This window comes from Notamacropus eugenii, chromosome 7 (genome assembly GCF_028372415.1).
Source record: "Notamacropus eugenii isolate mMacEug1 chromosome 7, mMacEug1.pri_v2, whole genome shotgun sequence".
In the NCBI taxonomy this organism is placed as follows: Eukaryota; Metazoa; Chordata; class Mammalia; order Diprotodontia; family Macropodidae; genus Notamacropus; species Notamacropus eugenii.
Window position 1 is genome coordinate 132,614,515 of NC_092878.1, and position 24,313 is coordinate 132,638,827.

A 24,313-nucleotide genomic window follows, 5' to 3' on the forward strand; every position below is an offset into this window, starting at 1 on the left:
CCTTTTCTCTGTGAAGAGGGTGGCAGAGTGGATGATGAGGGGGAGGGCTGAAGGCCTTTCATTTGTTGGTGCGTCTGATCCACCCTTTCATCTGGCAGCAAATGAGCATCCCTAACGGAAAACGTGCATCAAAAGAATGGCTCTCCTCCCCCTCTGAAATTATGCAGCTTTTGTTGTCACTGGAGCTGGGTGGTTATTGAACTTTGCAGACCTGCTGGGCCCAAAGAGTGAAAACACCATCCAAAGCCAGCGGGGTGGTACTGTGTGCCTCAGAGATATGGCTTGTGCAGTGGAAGGCACTGGCGGTTGCTATGGCATTGTGACACCAAAATCATTCCTTATGAATGTCACTAGGAACTGTGACTAAAGTGGTTTATGAGTCAAAAGGCTCATGGAACTCCACAAGGAAATGATGACCGTACCTCAATGGGACATGGGAAAGGGACTGAGGGAGATAAATCTCTAAATGTGAGATAGAGAGGAAGACAGGCTGAGCAAACTGACATGTCATTTGTCACTGTATGTAGGGCAGAGAAACCAAAGTTGTCTCTTCTGCTGGCTATACAGTGCTCCTGAAATTGTGCAATGTGGCCACCATAGGCTCAGCCAGCTGTATAGAGATGAGGTCTCTAAGAATCCCAACGTTTTAAGTGCTGAATTTACTTCTGTTCACTTTTATTTCTCTTAAGGTTATAAAGTTTTAGAAGATAGTTTTTGCAACGGGGTTAAAAGAGGCAATCCATTCCTTATTTTCTTCCTTCTCATTAAGGGAGTCCTGAGAAATAGTTATTTATTTAAGGTAAATCAACAAAATGCCTAGCAAAGTGTGGGAAGGTGTCAGTAAAGAGAAACTGAGAGGGCACACGCAAGAAAAAAAAACATGCATAGATTTCGTATCTCTCATTGGAGTACCCCATCCCAATGGAAAAGAGTGACAAGCGCCTGCTGTCCATCTGGGGACACATGAGAGGAAGTAAGAAAAGACCACAATGAAGCTTCTATTTTCCTTTACTTTCAAGGAGGGAAAGTAGTAGGAAGAGTCAGAGAGAAACTCACAGAGCTTTTTCTACTTAGTTGAAAGGAGGAAAGTGTGGAAAAACCAATGAGGAGAAAAAGATGGTAATTATGGGGAAGGTGGGCATAGCAAGTTTATATGTGTGTGTGTGTGTGTGTGTGTGTGTGTTGTAGAATATTCCTACAAGTATTTCTCACTTGTAGTCTTTGTTTTACAAAGATCTGTCACAAGATTTCTTTAAATAATTTAGTTTCCCTACTGTGTTTAAAATATGAATTTATTTACATATCTACCTTTTAAGGAACACATATATTACATCAGCTGAGGCAGAGAGAGATGGTCCCTTCCCTCCAGCCTGCCCCTTTCTCTCCTGTGAACTAGAGTGAGAGGTGGCAATTTCCCTGTTTACCTCTGACACTGTACAGGAGAGCTGGAAGATCTGTCCTTCTCCCTCTACCTGCCGCACGCAGAGCTTACAAACTAACTCCACTGTGCTCAGGCTGAATCTTTCCAAGGTGAAGGTACAATGGAGATTTCTTTGACAACCGCTCCAGATATGGTAAAAAGGAATTTCCTATAGGACAAACAAATGAGATGAAATGAAATGAAAATTCTCAAAATCTAAAAAAGGAAATTGTTTCAAAAATCCACCAAAAATAACTTAATAATGATAAAGCAACTCACATTTCTATAGAATTAGAAGATATTGCTTGTTAAAAGACACTTTGATAGGACAAGGAGGGAGGGGGATAGCTAGAGACAACACGTATGTTTATTTGTTCATTTAGCTCCTGAATGAGGAAGCTTCTTCTGCCAATGCAGGTCAGCACCTTTTCCATATGTCACAGTACTTATACTCATATGGCCAGGATGTGTCAGAGGCTCTGAAGCTAGCTCGCTATCCTCTATATCCCAGTGCCTCCTAACTTAACACAACACACACACACACGTATATAAGTGCATACATGTATATATGTACACACACACATATATTCAGTATACTTTCATATATCTCTATCTTTCATCATATACTTCATCTTTCATATGACAGGTGCTTAATAGAAATTCACATCAAAAGATACTACTAATAAAATCTTATTGATTAGAATAGGACTTATCTTATTAAAAGAGGACTTTTCCTAGAAAAACAAGTTGGCCCTAATTAAAAAAAAACAAAAACAAACCAACATAACATTTAAGTAGCAGTTAGGGAGATACCTTGTCATTTCTCTAGGAAGTGACACATTGAACTGATTTAAAGAACTGCAGTATCTCTAAGAGTGTAAATCACAGAGGAGGTGCTGATCTGCATGGACAGAAAGAATTTGCTTTTCAAAAGTTCCCTACACCAATGAAATTGGAGATCCAGTCCAGTGTCTCTTACTCAATGAAAGAGGACATTGATGTAAGTCTAAGGGAGGGATCTGTTGGATTTCGTTGTGCTGGATGTCAGGTGAGAAGTCTCAGGAGAGCTGAGACAGGAGAAAGGACAGTAGTTCAATCAGAAAGATTTTTTTAAAAGAGCATGGTCATATTTAGGCAAATTAAACAACAAAAATGCAGCATATGAACACTTTCTCCCATTGTATTTGTCACTATTTTAAGTATGCAAATGAGCCAGAAGTATATGTATAAATGTATGTATACGTAAATATACACACACAAATACAAACATACTTATATACACATATACATGTATATGTGTGTATATATACACATATACACACATACACACATAGATCTATAGATATGAACACACATATAAACACACATATATACATACACACAATACACACATATATATCTAGATAGATAGATGAATAGATAGATAGATAGATAGATAGATAGATAGATAGATAGATAGATAGATAGATATAGGCAAGAATGTAGAAGGAAAGAATTCCCTTCGTCTCCTTGTAGTGAAATATGTACATTGACTGATGTTAATAAGCAAATACTAGATCTTTGGCTTGGATGCACATACAATTCATGTGATAACTCATTGCAATGCAGTTGAACTTTCTGGGGCTAGCTATCAGGAGATTTATGCTGTGGGATATTTAGGTCTAACTGATTTAGTATAAAGGGAATTTCTCCGAGAACCCACAGGATGAATGGAATAAGGTTGGGGTCCAACAGTTTAAAACCTATTATTTTATTGACTTTAATCCACAGTGCTTTAAAAAACACCCCCAGTTTTAGTTTCTATACTGAGGTTCCTTCTCAACTATCAAAGTTAAATTACAAAACTGGCAATGCTGAAGTCTAATTTGGATCATATGGGGAGACTGCTCTTGCTTGAAATCAATCCAATTTAAGGATAAACAGTACTTCCTCCCTCCTCCTCCTCACCCTGCTCTCAGTAAATGCATTTGGAGACTGGATTTGCTGACCCATTACAAATATTTCTGGGAAAACTTATTAGGAAGGTGAATTCCTTCTCTTCTTATAAACATATTATTTTTTTCAACCATTTGGAGTCAGTCTCAGAATACTCCAGAGATGCACTCTCCCTAGAGATTAATTTGGAAAGGGGGACGGGGAGGAGGAAGCAGGGTACAGTTCCAGGTCCCTTGTTCTGATTTGTATTTTCACCTTTTCACACCTTCAAGCCCTGAAATTTTCACTTTTGCTTGGAACTCTCACCTGGTACTTAGCAATTAGTTTATTTTTCCAGAGGGAATGGGCTATGTCATGAATTGACAAACGCAGGTTATGGGTGCTGCCTTTGAAATGAAGAGTCTTGGGTTCTTCTAAGAGCTGCCCTCCCATCTGTCTTTCCAGCTGCAGAACTTCCTAAAAAGAAACAAAGATGGTAAAAGAAAAAAAAGTTAGCATCAAACTGTGTCATTTATATCAACTCTCATCAAATGAGCAGATTCCATAATGCTACCAATCTGGGATCAGCTAGATCCCAGTTACCTTCGTGAGCAGTCAGCTAGCTTCTGGAGGGAAGAAGCTGTGAGACTGGATCCTATTTCCTTCTCTTCAGGAGTCTTTAACTGCTATCATTGCTACAGAAGAAGAATGCAAAAACAGTGTGCCCATCAAGGTCACCTGACATCATGGACTTTAACTGAATATAGAAAAGTTTTGAGCATTGAGAACCTATCTACCCAGAGCCATCCCTCAGCAATAGATCCTTCACACTCCATGTCCCTTCCAGCTACTCTCTTCTTGATTTTTTTGGAAAAAAACCCCATACCAGGGATTTAAACAAAAGTTCACTAATAAGTACAATTACTTAAGTAAGTTTAAGTAAATTTAAATGAAGTAAATTTAAGATTATATCCTAAGGAAAGTATATATTCAATCCAATTCCTAATTATATGTTTGTATATACATGCACACACATACAAATGTACGTGTGTGTAGGAAGGCAATGTGTGTGTGTGTGTAGGAAGACTGACGTTTTTCACTGACCAAAGGAAAAAGCAGATTCATTATTATATTTTGGCTGATAAAAACTCCATCTCCATATGTTTGGAGAAATTCACTAAGTTGTACAGGAAGTTGAAGTTTATAATGGTGACCATGAGGTATTTCAATATTATCAACCATCAAAGACTGATTTAGCTGTGTTTTGATTAGTCTACTTACTAAGGCAAGAATACATTGCAGAAAGGTTTTAGGCATTCATTCATTCATTCATTCATTCATTCATTCAGATTAATATATAAAACACTATAGCAGGAATTGAAGATGTAAAAATAAACAAGATATGCTCTTAAATGAGCTCTTAAAATGAAAGGAAAAGTGGGTTTTGAGTTAATGCTTAGTTAATAAGGGAGGTAAATTTAAAAGAAAAATGCCTAGCTTCCAACTTCTTGGTTAACTGAAGTTTTATTTCAGACTGAAACAACATTGGGACACACACTGTATATACTAGGGTTTCTCAAACTTATTGGAAAAGACTAATGAGGCATTTTCAAGAGAATAGAAAAAACTGCCTCTGAGTGGGGCTACACCAGTAGTTCCTGCTACTGGGGTTGAGGTTAGTGGATCACCTGTTCTCAGGGATTCTGAGCAGCAGGTGGGCTAAAGCTGATCAGTTGACTGCAGTAAGTCTGATACCAAAATGGTGAGCCTCTGGGTGTAGAGTGGAAGGGGGCCCCCTAAACTGCTTAGGAAAGGGCAAAGCAGGTCAGGGCAGAAATAGCAGGTCAAAATTCTTGTGTTGATCAGAAGTAGGATAAGATATCCAGAAGGAGGAAGGAAAGAAGGAAGGAAGGAAGGAAGGAAGGAAGGAAGGAAGGAAGGAAGGAAAGAAGGAAGGAAGGAAGAGAGGAAGGAAGGAAAGAAGGAAGGAAGGAAGGGAGGAAGAAAGGAAGAGAGAAAAGGAGGGAGATCACATGGGTAGTAATTGTAACAAGAATGTCTTATGATTGCCATTTGAATATTCTTTTCTCTACATTACTATACAATGATGTGATGTGTCTCCTTTAGCCTTTCTTTGCTGTTACCAAAAGCATTGTATTTAGCAAGTAAGATACAGGGGACTGGGGGATGGAAGTGTTTGCAAGCTACTGATGCTCACACCAAGCAGATAATGTGCTTTCAGTCTCAAGGGAGGATTTCTGTAAGGTGCAACTAGCTCAGCATGACATACCAATTGTAGAGTCTAAACAAGGCTAGAATGTAAGCAATGCTCCAATTCAGAAATATATCAGCCTTAATATTTGTTTAATGAACTCCAATCCATAAGGGCTTAGTCCAATAAAGACTCAGCTAGCAAACTTAATTGATTAGGCATACCACGGCTTCATTTCAAACTGCCTTATAAATGATGAAAAGCAAGAAACGATCATTTGGTCCAACCAGTATTCTGACTAAAATCTATTACTAAGAAAATAAAAATCCAATACTGGCTAGGTAATAGGGGAATGAAAAAGGAGAGTTCTTTTCATTCATGTCTAATGGTAAATGAGAGACAGGAATCCTCTATTTCACAGAGAATGTAAATTCCCTATTGCACAGAGGTGCAGGAAGTATTTGCTTTTAATTACTGGCCATCACTCAGGGATGCCGTTACCTATGGTACTCCATGAAACTCTTGCACTGGTTCCCCCCTCTACACACACAGGCATGATAAAAACCTCTGTATTGAAATGGATGGCAAAGCTTACCCTCTTCCTGCCTTTGCTTAACATACTCTGTGGGGCTTCTACAAGCCAGATGAGTCAGAACATCCCCCGTCACAAATACTGACGCGATTCTCACTCACCCAGAGAACCCTGAGCTACACATTTCCTCTTGACAGAGGAGGAAGGAAAAGAAAAGCCAGAAATAATTGAAGTTGCTTTTGCTTCAGCAGTGATGTATAATAAGCATATGTTGATCATGTTCATTGTCTAGTTAGCATAAAAGAGAAAGCTGATGTTCCCAATGAACCTGGCACCTGACAAATTCTAAAGCTAAAATGATGTTTGTTTATAAGCCATTAAAAGAAAAGAAACATAATTAGAAATCTTTTAGATTACGGCGGTGCCAATCAATCAGTTCTAGCTTCTTTCCAGTATGGCCTAATTACCCCATCAAGATGTCGAAAGAGCAGTCGATAGTAATTATCTGATTACTATAGATCTTCATTATGTCCAAATTATCTCCCTAGGATGTCTAAAAGAAGATGTGTTGTATTCTATGAGGTAATTGGATCCAACAATATATCAAACCTGCATATTCTACAAATAGCAAAGATCACTAAGGGCTATGTAGTTTAAGAGATGTTGGTGTCATTCTAAATTTTCTTGACATGAAAGGCCACCCAAAGACCTGAACAGCCAGAGCTTGGAATTTCAGAATCCCAGACTTGAAAGCTGAAAGGAACCTCAGTCACTATCTGCTCTAAACTATACAGTGATCATATAGTGATCCCTATACTTGACAAATGGTCATTCACCCTCTGCTTGATGACCACTAAGGAGGGGAATCCATCACTTATTTAAGCTGTCCATTTCATTCTTCGATAGCCCTGAAAGTAACAAGGACACCTAGGTGGCATGGTGTGCTGGGACTGGAGTCAGGAAGAATCGTTCTCCTAATTTAAATCTGGTCTTACACACTTGAAAGCTGGGTGACCCTGGGCAAGTCACTACATCCTGTTTGCCTCACTTTCCTTGTCTGTTGAGTGAGTTGGAGGAGAAAATGACAAACCACTACTGTATCTTTGCCAAGAAAACCCCAAAAGGGGTCACGAAGAGTCAGATATGACTGACCAACAGGAAGGGTTACTAAATCTTGTTTTCTTTTTCCCTGACATTGAGCCTAAATGTGCCTCTTCAGAACTTCCCTGGGTTGTTTCTGGTTCTGCCTGCAGGAGCCAAGAGAACAAGCCTGGTTCCTTCTTGTCTTGATAATACATTATTTTTGTTTTACTATTATCTAGTGCCTCTGATTGAATAATGTGATTAAAGAAGATCTTCCCCACCCATTAATGGGCCTGGGATGATTTATAGGAAGGCTCACACCTTTTGTTAATGAGGCACTGTTCTCAAGGGTTGTGATGCCCTCTGGCTCTAAAAAATGTTTAAGTACTCTGAGGTAAGGTTTTGCTTTGGGGTTTAGTTTTGGAAGAAGGTTTGTGAGCCAGATGAGACTCTGAGAAGCCACTAAGCAGCCCCTTGGCTTTGAAGACCCAGATGTTGGTGCTCCCTCTCTGGTAACTATGTATGTATGTAATGGTCAGAGAGTTGCATCTGTCTGTTGATCTGTGGATCTGTATTGCTTATGTCAGACAGTTGGAAGCATGTCTTGATTTTGATTTCTCTATATTTTCTCTGAAGTTCATGGCACTTTTTCCCCTGAATTAAGTGGATGATACATGTGTTTGATTAAAGTGATTGTTGACCCCTCAAAAGTTGCCTTTCCTTTTAGAAAAGCAGATCTAAGAACCTGTGATAGCAGGCCATCCCGTGTATATTGGGGTGCTTTTACACTCCTCTATATTCCAGTTCTCCAACTAGCTGGAGACAACTACCATATTTCCCCTGAGTCTTCCTTTCTTCATGCTAAACATGTCCATTCCCTTTAACCAATCCTCCTATGTCATAGCCTCAAGGGTCTTCCCCATACCAATTGTCCTCCTCTGGATACTTTCCAGCTTTATACAATGTAGAATTGAATGAATCCAAGCCTGATATAGAGTAAAAGCAGGGATAAAGAGAGGGATGGAACCTGTGAATTCTTTGGTGGAGGGAACTCCCTTTATCAGTACTGATCAACACTTTCCTAAAACTCTTCTATCCTGAGAGCTCTTCTCCCTCTATACTACTTTACTTGATGAACTCATCAGCTCCCATGAATTTAATGACCATCTCCATGCTGATGATTCTCAGATCTACCTATCTTGCCCTAATTTCTCTGCTGACATCTACAATCTCACACCTCCAAGTGCCTTTCAGACACCTCACATTGGATATCCAGTAGACATCTTAAACTCAGGATGTCCAAAGTGGAGCTCACTATCTTTCCCCCTAATACCCTGCCCCTAGGTTTCCTAGATTACTTTAGATGGTGACACCATCTTCCCAGTCCTTTAGGCTTGCAAGCAAGGAGTCATACTGGTTTCCTTACTATTTCTTGCATCCTATATCCAAGCTATTGCCAAGGGTTGATTTCGCTGTTGCAACATCTCTCAAATGTGCTCCCTTTTCTTTTCTGATGATATCTCCACTTTGGTATAGGACTTCATCACCTCATGCCTGGATTGTTGCAATAGCCTGATTGGAGATTTGCCAACTTCAAGATTTTTCCTACTCCGATCCAGCCTCTAAATCCAGACTCTCCATTCAGCCTCTAAAGTGACTTTCCTAAAGCACAAGTTTGATCATGTCACTCTCCTACTCAGTAAACTCCAGTGGCTCCCTATAGCCTCTAGGATCAGATACAAAATGCTCTGTTTGGCATTTAAAAACCTTCATAACCCAGCCCCACCCCCTTTCTAGTCCTTTTACATCTGATTCCCCAACAAGTACTCTTTGATCCAGTGACACTGGCCACCTGGCTCTGCCATGAACAAGAAATGTCATCTCTCAGCTCTGAGCATTTTCTTTGGCTGTCCCCCATGTCTGGAATGCTCTCCCTCCTCTGATCTGCCTACTGATGCTATGATGTCCTTGAAGTCCCAGCTAAAATCCCTTCTCCCCAACCCCTCTTAATTCTACTGCTTTCCCTCAGTTAATTATTTCCTAGTTATCCTGTAAAAAGCTTGCTTTGTGTATTTTTTTTCTGCATATTGTCTCTCCTATTAGATTATAAGCTCCTTGAGGGCAGGGACTGTCTTTTGCCTCTTTCTGTATTCCTAACACCTGGCATAATGCCTGGCACGTGGTAGGTTCTGAAGCTAGATCTCATGCCATTACATTGCCAAGCTCTTTTGCATGAGTTTTAAATCAAGGAACCAGTATTTGTTAAGTACCTATTATGTATAAAGCACCAGGCCAGGAGCTGGGAATACAAATGAAAGTAAGACAATCTTGGCTCTCCTGGAGAGTATACATTATTGGAGAGGGAGGGGTTATAACATGTTTGAAAATAAACACAGAAAGGATGTGTACAAAGTAAATATAGCAATTTTGGAGGGGGAACAAATAACTGGAGGGATGAGCTAAGGTCTGTTGAAGGAACTGGTCCTTGAGTTGAGCTTGGAAGGGAGCTAAGAGTTCCAAGGGATAAAGAGGGAAAGCATCCCAGACATGGAGAAGAGCTTTGGCAAAAGTATATATCAGGATATGGAACCTTATATATAAGAACAGCCAACTGGTCAGTTTGGATGATATGTAGTTTGTATAGCAGGGAGCAATCTGGAATCAGCCTAGAAAGATATATCAGAGTGAGTTTATGAACATGTTTGAGTGTTAAACCAATAGTTTGTATCATTGTACAGGAAATGAGTAGACATTGAAACTTCCTGGGCAGAGAAGTGACAGGGTCCAACCTATATTTCAGAAAAGTCCATTTGGCCATTATATGGAAGGGTCAAAGCAGGGAGAAACTGATGACTGGGGAAATCAATTGAAGGATTTCTCTAGGAGTCCAGGTGAGCAACGATGAGGAACTGAACAGGATGATTGTAATGTAAACGAAGAGAAGGAACGAGTGTGTGAGATGTTATGAAGATAGAATTGAGAAGACTTGGAAAGTGACTGGATTGGTGGGGGGTTATGGGGGGAGCGTGAAGAATAAAGGGTGATCCCAAGATTACATCCACAGGTGACTGGAGGTGCTCTCAGCAAAAACAGGCAAATTGTCAAAGTTGGGGCGAGTTTAGGAGGAAAGGTAATGCTTTCTGATTTGATCATGTTGACTTGTTGAATCTGAGTTATCTATGATGTGCTCCTGTGGAGAAATCTGGCAAGTAGGATTGTGGGTCTAGAGAACCAGAAGCCTTGTTTTCCTTCTTTAATTAAATACTTAATTTTAGCAGGAGTAAAACTTTAGCTAGACAGGACAGAGAATAATGTCATATCAGAAGACCTGGGTTTGAATGTCTGTGTGGCCTTAGTAAATCACTTAACTATTTGGGGCCTCAGTCTCCTTCTTGATAACATGAAAGGGTTAAACTATCAGATTTCTAAGGTGACTTCTAGGCCTAAATCTATAATCCCATGAAAGAAGAGAAGGGGGAGAAATAGTAATTCCCTTGAAATCATTTTTGTCTTTTTTATTTTATGTTAAAACAATTTATATGACAAATACATAAAGACATGGAAAACAATGTTGACATGGAAAGTGGAATGTAACCAAATCACGTTTTCAGAAAGAAACATAGCTTTCTTTTTAATGAGGTTATCCTTACTACCTATAAAATTATGCTCCCCTTTGGATCTCCTTAGCTTTCTGTTAGGCATTTCAAATAGCTTGTCTCATTCCAAGATTAAACCTTCCTCTCTTGCAGGAGGGAGGGGTTTATTTCTAGTCTCTATAAGGCTGTCCCTACCTCTCCAACTCTGCCCATGGACATATTCTTTTCTTAAGAGCCTGTTATCTTGGACAATATAATGAGGTCTCTAACCTGTCTCTCCCCGTGACAGCAAAGATGTGCGAGAACAGAAGAACCCAGTAGTGAACAGTGCAAAGAGCAGAATATTTGCAGCCAGGACCTCTATGTTGTACAGAGATCAGTACAAGCCTGTGAGATCTGTTTCATTCACAGCAGGTGATGGATGCCTGCTGAGTGAGCCACCAAAGTTAATACTGAATGAGTGTATATTGACTTGGGGACAAATAGCAGACTGCTCAAACTCACAGATAGAAAGAAGAAATTCAGCTGCTGGATTTTATAGAAACCAGCTCTTCTGAGAGATAATGAAAGCTACAACCTATATTATTTGGAGTATTATCAAATTTGGACACTTTTTAAGGCTGTACATTTGAAGGAATATGTTATAATTTGTAAGCATAACTGCCTCCTAGGATATTTGAGGATAAATATTTTCTGTGTTAGAAAGAGAGAAACGGAGTAGAACAGCAAAATGATATCTATTGATTGCCTACTATGTGCCAGGCACTCAATGAGCAAGGTCCTGGGTATGCAAAGCCAAAAGACAAACAGACAAACAAAAAACTCAGCCCCTGTCCTTGGGGATCTTACCTTCTACTTGGAGAGGGAGAGATTCGCTACATACCCAAAATAAGTTTGCTGAGACCCTTTTCATGGAGGATCATAGTTCTAGAGCTGGATAAGGCTATTTGAGTCTAATGCCTGAATTTTACAGTAAGGAAGCTGAGGTGCTGTGACTTGCCTGAAGACATACAGTCACATGCTTCATAGGTGGAATGATCCCAGCTCATCTGACTGGAGAAGGGGCTAGCAACTGCTGGCATTAGGAAAGGGTCCACACAAAAGGCGACCCCATAGTTGAGCCTTCAAGGACTGTCAGAGGCAGAGATGAGAATGAAGGGCATCTAATCATCAAGGCCAGCCCGTGCCGGAGATGGCATGTCAAATTGCTAAAACAAGAGAGTATGACGTATTAGATATGGCTAGAAAATGTGGGATAAGCTAGATTGGGGATAAAGCTTGCTGAGGAGTTTGTATTTGATCTTAGATATGACAGAGAGCCATTGGAACCTCTTGAGCAAGAGAATGACCTATGCTTTGGGAATATTGTTTTGGCAGCTTTGTGGAGAGTATATTTGGAAGAGAAAAAGACTAGGAATAGAAAAATGAATTAGGAAGCCATTGTCTAGATAATGGTATGAACTAGCCATGTGAGCGGAAAGGAGAGAAATATGAAATGTTGTAGGGGTAGAATAGATACTACTTGGCAATTGATTGGATGGAAAGGGATTGAGGAAAAAGAAAGTTGGTAAAGGGGATAGAGAACTGCACCTAGAGTCAGAAACATTTGAGTTTAAATCCAGCTTCAGACATTTAGCTATGTGATCCTAGGCAAGTCATTTAACCTTTGCCTGCCTTTGTTTTCTCATCTGTAAAATAGGTATAATAATAGCAGCTACTTTCAAAGTTTGTTTTGAAGATCAAACATGAAGTGATATTTGTAAAGCACTTTGGAAACCTCAAAGTACTATAGAAATGCTACACTAATAATAAATTATTATCAGGGGCAGCATAAAAATTCAATTACCAGTATTTTTCTAAGCTTGGGATTTAGGTTTACTAATTTCTAGCTAATAGACTAGGCAGTTTTTCCTAAATCAGTCACTTAAAAAGATGTAACTGAACACCTAGGGTAAACAGAGCAGAGGGTCAGATACTTCGGATAAATATTCGCCAACAAATACATCACTTGTCCTGGTGATGCTAATGGGCTTATGGCACTGGGGTTCAGGGCTTCTGAGGACTAAAGGTTCCCAGGATCAAATTCTATCCTCCATGAACTAAGCCCCTGTTCCCATGTGCTGAATGCCTCCTTTTATTCTCTCTGCTTGACATCAGTATTTCCACCTAGATTCTGCTTCTCCAAGGCAATAAACAAACCCCTTAGTTCTTCAAGTGTAATGATTTCATTTCCAAATTATCTTCTGCTTAAAAACCAACTCCAGTTTCTTTTTGTTATCTGTTAGCAAAGACAAGCTGAAAGGAGGTTCAAGTCGGTGCTCTGGATTCTCCTTTCCCTGCTCTTCCTATCCTGTCCTAAATTGGCCAACCTCAAGTTGCCTCCATACCCAGAGAGTTTTGGGCAGTCTCAGGTGAGGAACAGCCCTGGCATCGGCACTTGTGACAGGACAGTCAGATCAGAAAGATGAAAGAAAACCATGGCTAAGCAAATGAAATATGGGCTAACTTTCCACTACTCTTTTTCTAGACATGGAATAAATATGATTTAGCACTCTTTCTGGTTAAGATGCTGAACCATTTACTTGAGTATGGAGGCTAACCAGTGGAGATAGGTTCCTTACCTTCCAGGGCTTACACTGAACAACTAGGCTTGCATATTTGGAAAGGCTTATTATCAGTAAATTGGTCAATAGGTGCTGAACTTTTTGGTCATAACAAACCATGACAAATAAAAGACAAAAGATGACGCTCATCGCCCTGACATTCAATAGATTTGGACAAAATGGGGTAGAGGATGCTAAGAGTGACCCATTCACCTAGAAACCCAAGGTCAACGTGGACTAACAAAAGAAACCAACCAAAAAAAAAAGAGATTATATTTGCATAGGAATGTAAGGTTTACAAAGCACCTTCTCATCATGAACTTGTAAAGTGTGTAGCACAAATAGTATTAAAGGCCCTATCTTATAGATAAGGAAACCTAGGGAGAGAAAACTGAAGTGCTTTGGGTCATAACCTAGTATCTAAGTGTGGTTTTAACCCAGATCTCTCAAGGCCAAATCTGGTACACTTTCCAAGAAGTCATGCTGCAGAGACACAGTATACTCATGCTTTCACCTTTGTATAATCTCAGAAGACCTCCTGTTTGTGCAGGGCAGTATTTTTCTTTGATTTTATTACAACCCCTTTCAGAGGTCACAGACTGTGCCCTATTTCTGTGCATCCTTGAGTCCTGCATGGCATGCTATGTTCTTTGGAATTATAGTATGGAACGAGAAACTGTGGCTGTCACAGCTATGACTATATACATTTCCCACAAGCAAAGGCCAAAGAAAAAAGCATCTGTTTGCTTCTTTTCTGTGCCAGTTCTTTAGATCCTGCCGCCACTATCCTCTGCTTTCCATGTGCTGTCTGTCTCCCTGGCCTCCAGGCCTTCAAGCTGCACTGCCTGGCACTCGGTCCCTCCCCACCGTTAGTCTGTTTTCAGTCCACCTGCCTGTTTCCTGACTTCTGGCTCAGGCCTTTGCCAGGAAAACCTCTTTTATTATGCATGCTGGGGCGCTCTCTGTCCTCCTGTGTGAGTCTGTCCCACTTCGTTCCTAATAAGTCCAAGGCTCTACTCTTGTGACCATTTGCAAATATTTTCCACTCAAGTCACTTCGTTTCTAGGGCTCAGTCTGCCACTCCCACAGCTGCTGCCACTGCCACATATTATAACTCTGAACCATCTCTTTTCCTATTCACACGGACAGGAAAATCTGTGTCACTTTCTAAAGGAAATGCCAAAAGATGATACTTAGGGAAATGGCCATGCCCACATGTCTGCTCACTCACTCCTGCTCAGCTCACTCCTGAGGAAAAGGAAGACTTTGAACCTTCTCCATGTTAGGAATTTCAGTTTTTCTCTTTTTTCCCCCTTCTATTCATTGAGGTAACTGGCATTCCTTTTAACCCTTCAGGGTCTTCATTTTAAAATTTCTACTTTGTCCATTAAGTGTGTCAATAAACATTTACGAAGTGCTTACTATGTTCCAGGTCCTAAGATAGGTATTAGGGTGTAAAGATAAAGAAAGGGGAATGACAGTTCCTGCCTTCAAGGAGCTCATAGTCTAAGGGAGGGATACAGCATGCAAACAACTTTATACGAACAAGATATAGATTGGATCAGTGCAGATAGTCAATAGAGGAACTGGGGGATCAGGAAAAGCCAGATTTTAGCCTGGACTTAACTAGTTCCTCCCCTCTCTAACACCCCATCCCACATCACTTTCTGCTCTCATCTATACATTGAGGTCAATTCAATTAAATAAATAGAAATGTTATACAGTGGAAATCGTACTGCATTTGTACTACGGAGACAGGGGTTTGAATCCAGTGTGTGAACCAGAGAGACATTTCACTTTGCTCTCCATCTTTTTCCTCACCTGTAAAACTGGGCCTTTCATATGTACGCTGCATCCCTCACAGGTGTATTTGGAGAATCAATCAACCGGTATCTATAAAATACCTAACTGAAAAGTGCTATACAAATGACCGCTGCTGTTAGTATGATTAGCCATTAATGGTTATTAATTAAATTAATATAAATACTACTATTACTTGCTCATCTTTTTCAAAAGAATTCTTATAGAAATGGTCTGGGACAAGTCACTATCTTGATATTATTCTGTTACAGTCTACATTTGGCAGGTTTTCACAGATGGACTGGAAAAAAATCCTGCATTTTATAGTTGAAAAAAAATTGGGATATAAGTTTATCCACTGTGAACTTTGATGCTCTAGCAGCAGACAGGGTGATAGGAGACATGTGTCTTATTCTGGTCTCCCATGTGATTTTGATTCTGACTTTAATTTCTTTGCCTTGATCTCTATAATTTTAAAGTTTTTCATTCCCCATTATTTGGATTTTCTGAGTATTTTGGTTTAGTGACATCAATCAAAAATGCTGTTTTTCACTTTTTATTAATCAATGTGATATGTGTAGTTGTGGGCAATGTTAACTTATTATTTGAGCTGTCAATAATATTTTGATGTCTATATTTGTAGTATGGAAATGCATCGTCAGTCCACGAAAGATAGTGAGTTTATGATGTAATTCTAATCTCTTGAGTCATGCAAGATTTGGACACTCTGCGGTGACATGTTCAAATATTTTATACATTTTCCTAGCATAATCTGCATTGGCCACTAACTCTGGGCTCCTTAATAATAATGCACCTATCGTTTTTGATGATGATGATTTGGTCCTGTATTGCCACCACAGATCTCTGTTTTCATACAGAGCATTTAGCCAACTTCTCTTTGTTGACCTGTCAATGGCTGAGTTCAGGTAGATGTCTCCAGTGGAGGTGTTTTTGATTCCATCCTTGTATCCTAGATGTTTCAGAGCTTCATCAGGAGATAAACCTGTTTGGATTATGGTTTGATTAGGGGGCAGCTAGATGGTGCAGTGGATAGAGCACCAGTGCAGGAGTCAGGAGGATCTGAGTTCAAATCTCACCTCAGACACTGGACACTCACTAGCTGTGTGACCTTGGGCTAGTCACTTAACCCCAATTACCTCATCCTGAGTCATCTCCAGTCATCCTGAGGAATATCTGGTCACTGGATTCAGATGGCTCTGGAGGAGAAGTAAGGCTGGTGACCTGCATAGCCCTCCCTCCCTCAAAACAAAGTCAAGTGCAAGTCATGTCATCATGTCTCTGATGGCATGGTCTTTTTTGGCAACGAATGACGAACACACATGGTTTGATTAAATTCAACTGTTGTAAACTTTGAGTATTGCTTGGTGTAGGGATTTCTCATTATTTCAAAAGGACTTCTGTGACTTTTTGACTAATTGATAATGTGCTCTAAAATTGTCTATTAAGCTTTTTCTTGAGATAATTTTAATCTTTCTCTAGCTCCCTCTCTTGAGCCCCAGATAACTACAACTATGACTACTACTACTACTACTACAAATGTTGTTTGCTTCTGGTCTGTACTCCTTAGTCTAGAACTCCACCATTATCATGCTCCTAGGAAATCTTTTTACCAGTAAACTCATCATCCTGTGAGACTGTATCAGCTTTGGTACTCATACAAAATACTCAGTAACCCCATCATTTTCTGTCCCTCTGACTGGAAGGCTGGAGGGCAGAGCAAATGACTCTTTCCAAAGTTTCCGCTTAAAGACCTCCTCCCACTACTCCCCCCACCAATTCCACCTCAGATCAGCCAGATCTTCTATCCCACTGGTTGCACTCTGTGGGTTGGGACTTCTTCCCTCTACCATATGCCCTGACCAGGTACTTTCTTCCCTAGCCTCTCTTCTCTTCCTTTCAGCTTCCTTTTGTGTTGTCTTCATCCATTAGATTGTAAACTCCTTGAGTACAGGGACTGTCTTTCCTTTTCTTATTTATGGCCCCAGTGCTTGGTCCCTAGAAGGCGCTTAATCAACATTTATTGACCGACTTGTTATTGTTATTAAGTGCAGAACACTCTGCCAGGGCCTGGAGAGATAAAAAGATAAACAGTCCACAGTCCCAGACCTCTTGGAAATATCAATGAATGAATTTCTAAATGTAAGGTAGGACAGGGGATCAGCCTCATAAGGAGAAAAGAGAACTACTGGAATGTGATGATTACCCCCAAAACATCTGTCCTACCAGTCTGGTATACTACTTGAAGTCTCACCTTGTAGATACTTTCCTTTGAATTTTATGATCATCGATTTAGAGCTGACAGAGACTTCAGTAGTCATCTATTCTAAATTCCAATTTTTTGTAATGGTTGAAGAAGTTAAGGTCTAGAGAGGTTAAGGATCTGAATCCAAAGCCACATCATTTGGCTGCATATGTAGTCACTGTCTACAGGGCATCTAAAACACTGCAGTTAACATTACAATGTCTTACCCAGGGAGAAAAAACCTCTTCCTTCTTATTAACCAGGAAGGATGAGAAAGAGGTGAGACAGAGGACAGACCAGTTTAGAGGTATTTAGTAGGAGAGGCGTGAAAACAAGGGAGAGAGGCTCTTTTCATGCTGGGAAAGTGCATTCATGCTGAGTAGCCAGGGGAAGGGAGGTAAAAGGGCACTGAAAATGAAGGGGGGGGAGGTTCTGTGGAGTGGGGCTGAGCAAGGCCCCTTTCCTTCCTTTAAAACTTTGTGCATGACTGCTTCAGAAGAGGCTCCATGCACATGAACAGCAGTCAAAGGTAAACACTAGTTCAGGTCTCCCTTCTGATTACTCCACTTCTCTCACCTCTTACCATGTGATTTGCATGTTCTACACAGACCCATTATACTAGCGGCATCTGGGCATATGCAACTGCTGTTAATCCAAGTAAAACAATTTATCTTTCACCCTTTTCCCTCCTCCCCTCGGTAAATAAATACAACCAGATTGGCTCACCACCTTGTATTTTGTTTACATCATATGTGCATTTCTTGCAGACTTAATGAGCAATCTATTGGGCATCTTGGTATTTTCTTTGGGCAAATCGTCCCATGGAGGCCTAGAACCTTATAGGGTTTAAAATAAACTTGTCCATAATGAAGAAGAAGGCTGATGTAAATTATATTCTTTGGATAGTGTGGGGCAAAAGACTCATTATCATATAGGCATTTTCTTCCTCCCCAGGTGCTCTTCAACACCAAATAAAACTGTTCTTGTCTGAGTTAGACTGCACTGCCAATGCGCCAAGTATTGCTTGTTAAATACTTCAAGTATTTACTTATTCATTTATTTCTGCTGGGTTTTGAGTCTCAGAAAATAAAGATAGAATGAATACAAATGACATTACTGTAATGACAAGTGGAGGGCAAAGGGAAAGGCTTGGGTTCTGGATTACCAAACCTAGTCTTTTAAGTAGGTTGTGACCTTTTAATTTAACTAAGGAATGCCTCTAAAGTATTCTCAAGATTCTCAGCCTGTTTACCATGTTAGCTGAAGTCAACCTGAACTGGGTTCTCACTGGAATTTAAAACACCCCCCCACCCCAACACATGGAACAAAACTCTCCTGAAAGGTGTTTAAATGAAGGCAGTTATCTCTCATCAGTCTTGCCTTGTACTCTGGCAGGCACAGTGGGTATTCTAATTCAACATCAATACTCCCAAAATTGCTGAAGGCAGCTTTGAAGTTTCAGGTGACATTTTTTTTGCTCTTTCGGCTAATGTAACTAAATAAAAATGCTATAAAAGCTTTCTGGACCTAAAGAGGAAAGTGGGTAGATGAGGAGAGATGTCACTGGAGTTCAAGTCTGACTGATGCTCAAGCCTCTCATTATTTCTTGTTGCCTTTCAGACCACATAATTAATGTGTGAAAAAATGATAATGATGAACCTTAATACCCTCAGTTCTAAAAAACATTATAATCCTTTTTTTTCACCAGCTTCCAATAAATGTAGAAATACGACCCTCAGAAAGTAAGCTTTCCACGAGTCTTCTTAGTTTAACGCTTCTCTGAATTTCTGATAAATGCAGAGAGCACTCCAGTCCTCTACAAACAAATGGAATCAACTCTACCATCCTAGGAGATGTTCAACTGAGCAGCATTTGAGATGATGAAGAAAATGAAATTTGTTGGCAACCAAGAAGGTCAATGCACTGCAGAGCATACATGCCCACAGGTTGCAGGGATAGTTTCTGAATGAAGTGAAGCAGTTCCTTCTTTTATATTCTCAACACAAATGACACTCTTAAAAAATGGGGCAGGGTAGCTCATCAGTTACACCTTTGAACTCTGCCTGGAGAATAGGATGGCTCTTTATAGGAGCTGTGGACCCTTAGAGTGAATCTTTTAATAATGTAGAGTACCTTTACTGCAAAATTGATAGGGAATATGGGTCATATTTTAGACGTTTCCTATACATGTTAAACATTCACATGACAGTTCAATGAAAGGGCACTATGCCTCTCCAGTATATATTTTAAAACCTAATTTTGATTATTTTATTTTAATTTGTGGAAGATAAATGCAAATTGCCAGCCCTGAGAAAGGCAGATGAACAGGTTTAATAAAGAGAAATAAGAGGAAGCAGTGAAAATAACCCAAGCTGTTTCTATCATGATCAACGGTTTACAAAGAGACATTTATAGATTCTCTGCCTCTGGGGAGCTGGCACTTAGCATTAAAAATACATGAATAACAAATGAGACTTCCTTGCACCTTCTGGCCGCAATAATGCAAAAATAGCAAGGTTCTTGTTATGCTATAGGTAAGTACGATAACCAATATTCTAGAGAAATAATTAGCCTAATATTTTGGAAGGAACAATCAGATCAGTTTCATTTATTCTGCAAAATAGCAGCTTATTGTCAGGTACTTTGCTCCTTTCTCTCACATCTCCCATAAAGACAATGAAAAAGAAAATTAAAATAAGAAACACACAAGAAGAAAAACACACACATGTGTATATGTAGACATATGTGTGTATAGAAATATATGCATGGATATATGTGAACATACATACATATACATACACACATGTGTGTACATATATATGGAAACAGAGAGGAGAAGGGAAAGAAATGGGGGAAGAGGTAGGGGGGAAAGAGAGAGAGAGAGAGAGAGAGAGAGAGAGAGAGAGAGAGAGAGAGAGAGAGAGAGAGAGAGAGAGAGAACACAATTATACCAGTCTCGGTTAAGGGAAGGGCGCATTTGAGATAAACACAGAAGAAAATTTACTACCATCAGCACGTCATTTCAATTTCTACTACATATTTTGTGAAATTCAAGGAAAATAAATGGAACCCACTGGGAGAATTAGGCATAAAGCCTATAGCTCCTCTACACACATACATGCCTTCTGACCAGTCTGTCCATGAGAGTTTCATGCTTCTTGTAGAACATCTAATTTAAAACACATATATTGTTGGGTTTTTTGTTAGAACTCCATGACTTCCTCTTCCCTTCTCTCCTTAGAATAAAAGTAATAGAGTTAAAGAAACTGACACAAAATCATGTCGTTGATGTCATATGCATCTGTACCCAAAGTCTCTCATCTTTCTACTCAGAGGGGAAGTGTATTCCCACATGAGTTCTCTGAAACCACAAGTAGATATCAAACATAATCTGAATATTAGTCACTAATCAATCAAAGTGCATTCAAGTACCTATCATGCTGTTTTCATTTACATTAGAATGGCCATTGTTGATATTTTTTCATTGGTACTGCTTTCTTCACTTTGCATTTGTTGATATACATTTTCCCATATTTCTCTAAATTCCTCTTATCATATGGCAGGATAATACTCTATCTATAGCATCCATAGAGTTCAATTATTTTTCATCTACTCAACTCATGAAGACCTATCATGTTTCAAGTATTTGCCACCAGAAAAAAGTGCTGTTCTGAATATTTTGGTACTTTCTATCATTCACGCTCTTGTGGGGAGTACTTATTCAACAGTGGTAATGCTAGGTCAAAGTCTCTTTTGTCACCTATTTCCAATTTGTTCCCTGGAATGGTTGAACCACTTCACAGCTCCACCAGCAGAAACTTAGTCTGCCTGATCCCCAATGGGAATAAATTCTCCCTTTTTGGATTTGCCAATTTAATCGATGAAAAGGGAAACCTCAGTTATCTTAATATATATTGCTATTCTTATTAGGGATTTGGAGCATTTTTTCATATAATTATTGATTGTAATTGTTCTTTAAACATTTAATTTTTAGACAGCATTCAGATTAGCTATAGATACACATTCCTATAGGCACGGCAACAAACCCAGTCTTCTTATTCCCAGCCATCAAGGTCCGTTACTTGATCCCAACCTATCTTTCATCTTTACGTCAGACTACTCATACTTTGTCTGCTCCAGAGAAACTGGACCACCGTCGATACTGCTATCTTCATGTCTGATCTTACATCATCTTCCATGTTCTCCTGTTAGGAATATGCTCCTCCCATACTCTTTTTATTTTAATTTAATTGAATTCATATGAAGAAACATTTATTAATAGTTCACTATGTGCAAGATGAAGTGACAACATGGCTTTGTGAATAGAGAACCAGCTATGGGGTAAAAAAAAAAAAAAAAGACCTGGATTCAAGTCTTCCCTTTGCCACAAACTGGCTTTTTGATCCTATCCAAACCAATTAATCTTTGAGTTTCCAAGGCAACCCTCCATGGTTATAAATTGCAGAGCAAATGCCAATATGAATTTAGCTGAGAATTTCTTACACAAATGAGATCATGGACCCAAACTAACGATTATTACTAATAGAAACATTCAATATACTATGTTTGTTAATGAGGATAAAAAAATGAAAAAAGAAATTCCAGCCTGTCCCTTCTAGGAGCCCACAATTTAGTAGGAAAATGTGGAATACAACAAGTATAAGAGCATGTTGTGTGGCAATCCACCATGGCCTCTCTCCTGAGCTTCAGTCCCAAATTACTTGTTGGACATTTCTAAATGGATTTTTCAAAGGAGCATCACACTCAAACATGTTCAAAACAGAATTCATTCTCTTCTTTGACGCCCCCCCCCCAAACCCTCCATTCCATCTAATTGATTTATTTCTGTTAAGTGCTCTACTATCCTTCCAGTTACCCAGATTCCCAGTCTTGATAATATCCTAGGCTTTTTGGTCACTTCCCACTTTCTTTAATGATAATAGCTAGCACTTAAATAGTGCTTAAAAGTGTGCAAAGTACTTTACGTTTATTAACTCATTGGATTCTTAAAACCACCCTGGGAGACAGGTGTTACTATTATCATCACCATTTTACAGATGAAGAAACTGAAGCACAGAGAGGTTAGTGACTTGCTCAGTGTAATTCAGCTAGGGGGTGTCTGAAGCAGGATTTGAACTCCTGACTCCAAGTCTACCACTCACTGTGTCATTTAGATATCTCTACATCCAATCTGTTGCCATACCTTATCAATTTTATCTCCACGACACCCCCCATATCCAACCCCTTCTCTCTACTCACACTAAAACCAACTTAGTTCAGGGTTAGGCTAGAAAACTTCCTGCCTAGATTTTTGTACTAATCCTCTCATTTGTCTCACTGCATTCAGTCTCTCCCCTCACCAACCATACATCCGTAGAATCACTAAATTGGGATTCCTAAACTAGGAATGTGGCCTCGTCATTTCCTTGCTTAAGAAACTTTAGTGTTTCCCCTTTATCTTTAGTACAAAATAAAAATTTGCTTTTTGTCACTTAAATACCTTCATAATCTGGAGCCAGCTGATTTTTCAGTGCTAATTGCATCAGTCCCATCAAACTTGATGTTTTCACCCAATTGGCCTACCTACTGTTTGTGTGCACATGACATTCCATCTCCTATCTCAGTGCTTTTGCATGTGGCACATATTGGAATGCATTCTTGCTCTACTTTCATTTGATAGAAACCTTTACCTCCTTCAAAGCTCAGTTTCTATGACACTTCCTTACCAGGTCTAAGCAGATACACTTAGCTATTTGTCTCCATGTCCCTCATAAAAAGAATTTTGTACAAATTTCAATTTTCCTTATCTCTGTACATTTTGTATACACCATTCTCTAACCCAAGAGAAATGGATTTAAGGAAAAGGACATTTTGGTTTTTTTCTTGTGGTCCCAAGTACTGAGCACAATATCTGACATGTAGTAGGTGTTTAATATATGTTTGTTGGATGGATGACTGAATGAAGGGGTCAAAGAAAATCTCCAAGCAAAGACTCTCCAAGAAAATTTCAGGAGGGAGAAGAAACCCTGTATACTAGAAGAAGCATTGGAGTTGGAATCAAAGATCTATGTTTGAATCCAGTTTTTTCCATTGACTACCAATTAGATGTTAGGTAAAGTCAGGCAAGCACTTTGAACCTCTGTTTTTTCCTCTATAGAGGAGCCTCTGTATGAGGCAGCTGGACTAGTTGGCCCCTAGGGCCCCTTCTTCCTTGAAAGCCAATGAACATTTTCACCTGGGGGTAACAAGGAAGGCTTCCTTACGGAGATGACACCCATGCTGAACCATGAAGGAAGGTAAGAATTTCATTTAACAGAGGAAAGGAAGGAGTAGATTCCAGGTATGGGAGATGGTCTGTGAAAATTCAGAAGCATATGGAACTTGAGGAATAGGTAATATAATTGGATGAATGGGAATACTGTGAAATCAGGTAGGTTGTTGCCAGATTGTAGAAGATCTTAGAGGTTAGATTGAGGAGTATGCATTTTATTTTATAAGTAATAGGGAGCCACGGAAGATTTTGAGCAGGGGAGTGACATGGTCAGCCCTTTTCATTTGGATGATCATATTGGCAACCATGAGAAGGATGTACTGGAGAGGGGAGACACTTGAAGAAAGGAAGCCAGAAGACCAGTTAAGATGCTGTTTTCATAATCTAAATGAAAAGTGATGAGGGAGTGAGTAGCAAAGGAGGAGAATGAGAAAATGGAGATAAAATCAATGGAACGTAACAACTGATTACACGTGAGGGGCAAACAGTAGAGTGTGAGGGACGAGTCAAAGAGTCCTCCAAAGTATGAAGAGTAAATGACTATGCTAGGCAAGTCAGTTAACCTGTCAACTTCATGTTATGTAGAATTGGGATAATATCTGTAACATTTACCTTCCAG

At 39.6% G+C, this 24,313-nt stretch overlaps 1 protein-coding gene across 2 annotated transcripts in view; it reads right to left on the reverse strand.

Moving 5' to 3' along the window:
* Positions 1 to 24,313, reverse strand: part of UNC5C (unc-5 netrin receptor C) — a 396,611-nt gene that overhangs the window by 15,436 nt on the left and 356,862 nt on the right. For both annotated transcript variants that reach the window (XM_072622972.1, XM_072622971.1), the window contains 2 exons: positions 3,662 to 3,811; positions 1,425 to 1,589 (listed from right to left, as the gene is read on the reverse strand). In XM_072622972.1, coding sequence (XP_072479073.1) covers positions 1,425 to 1,589; positions 3,662 to 3,811 — 315 coding nt within the window. The remainder of the gene's footprint in view (positions 1 to 1,424; positions 1,590 to 3,661; positions 3,812 to 24,313) is intronic.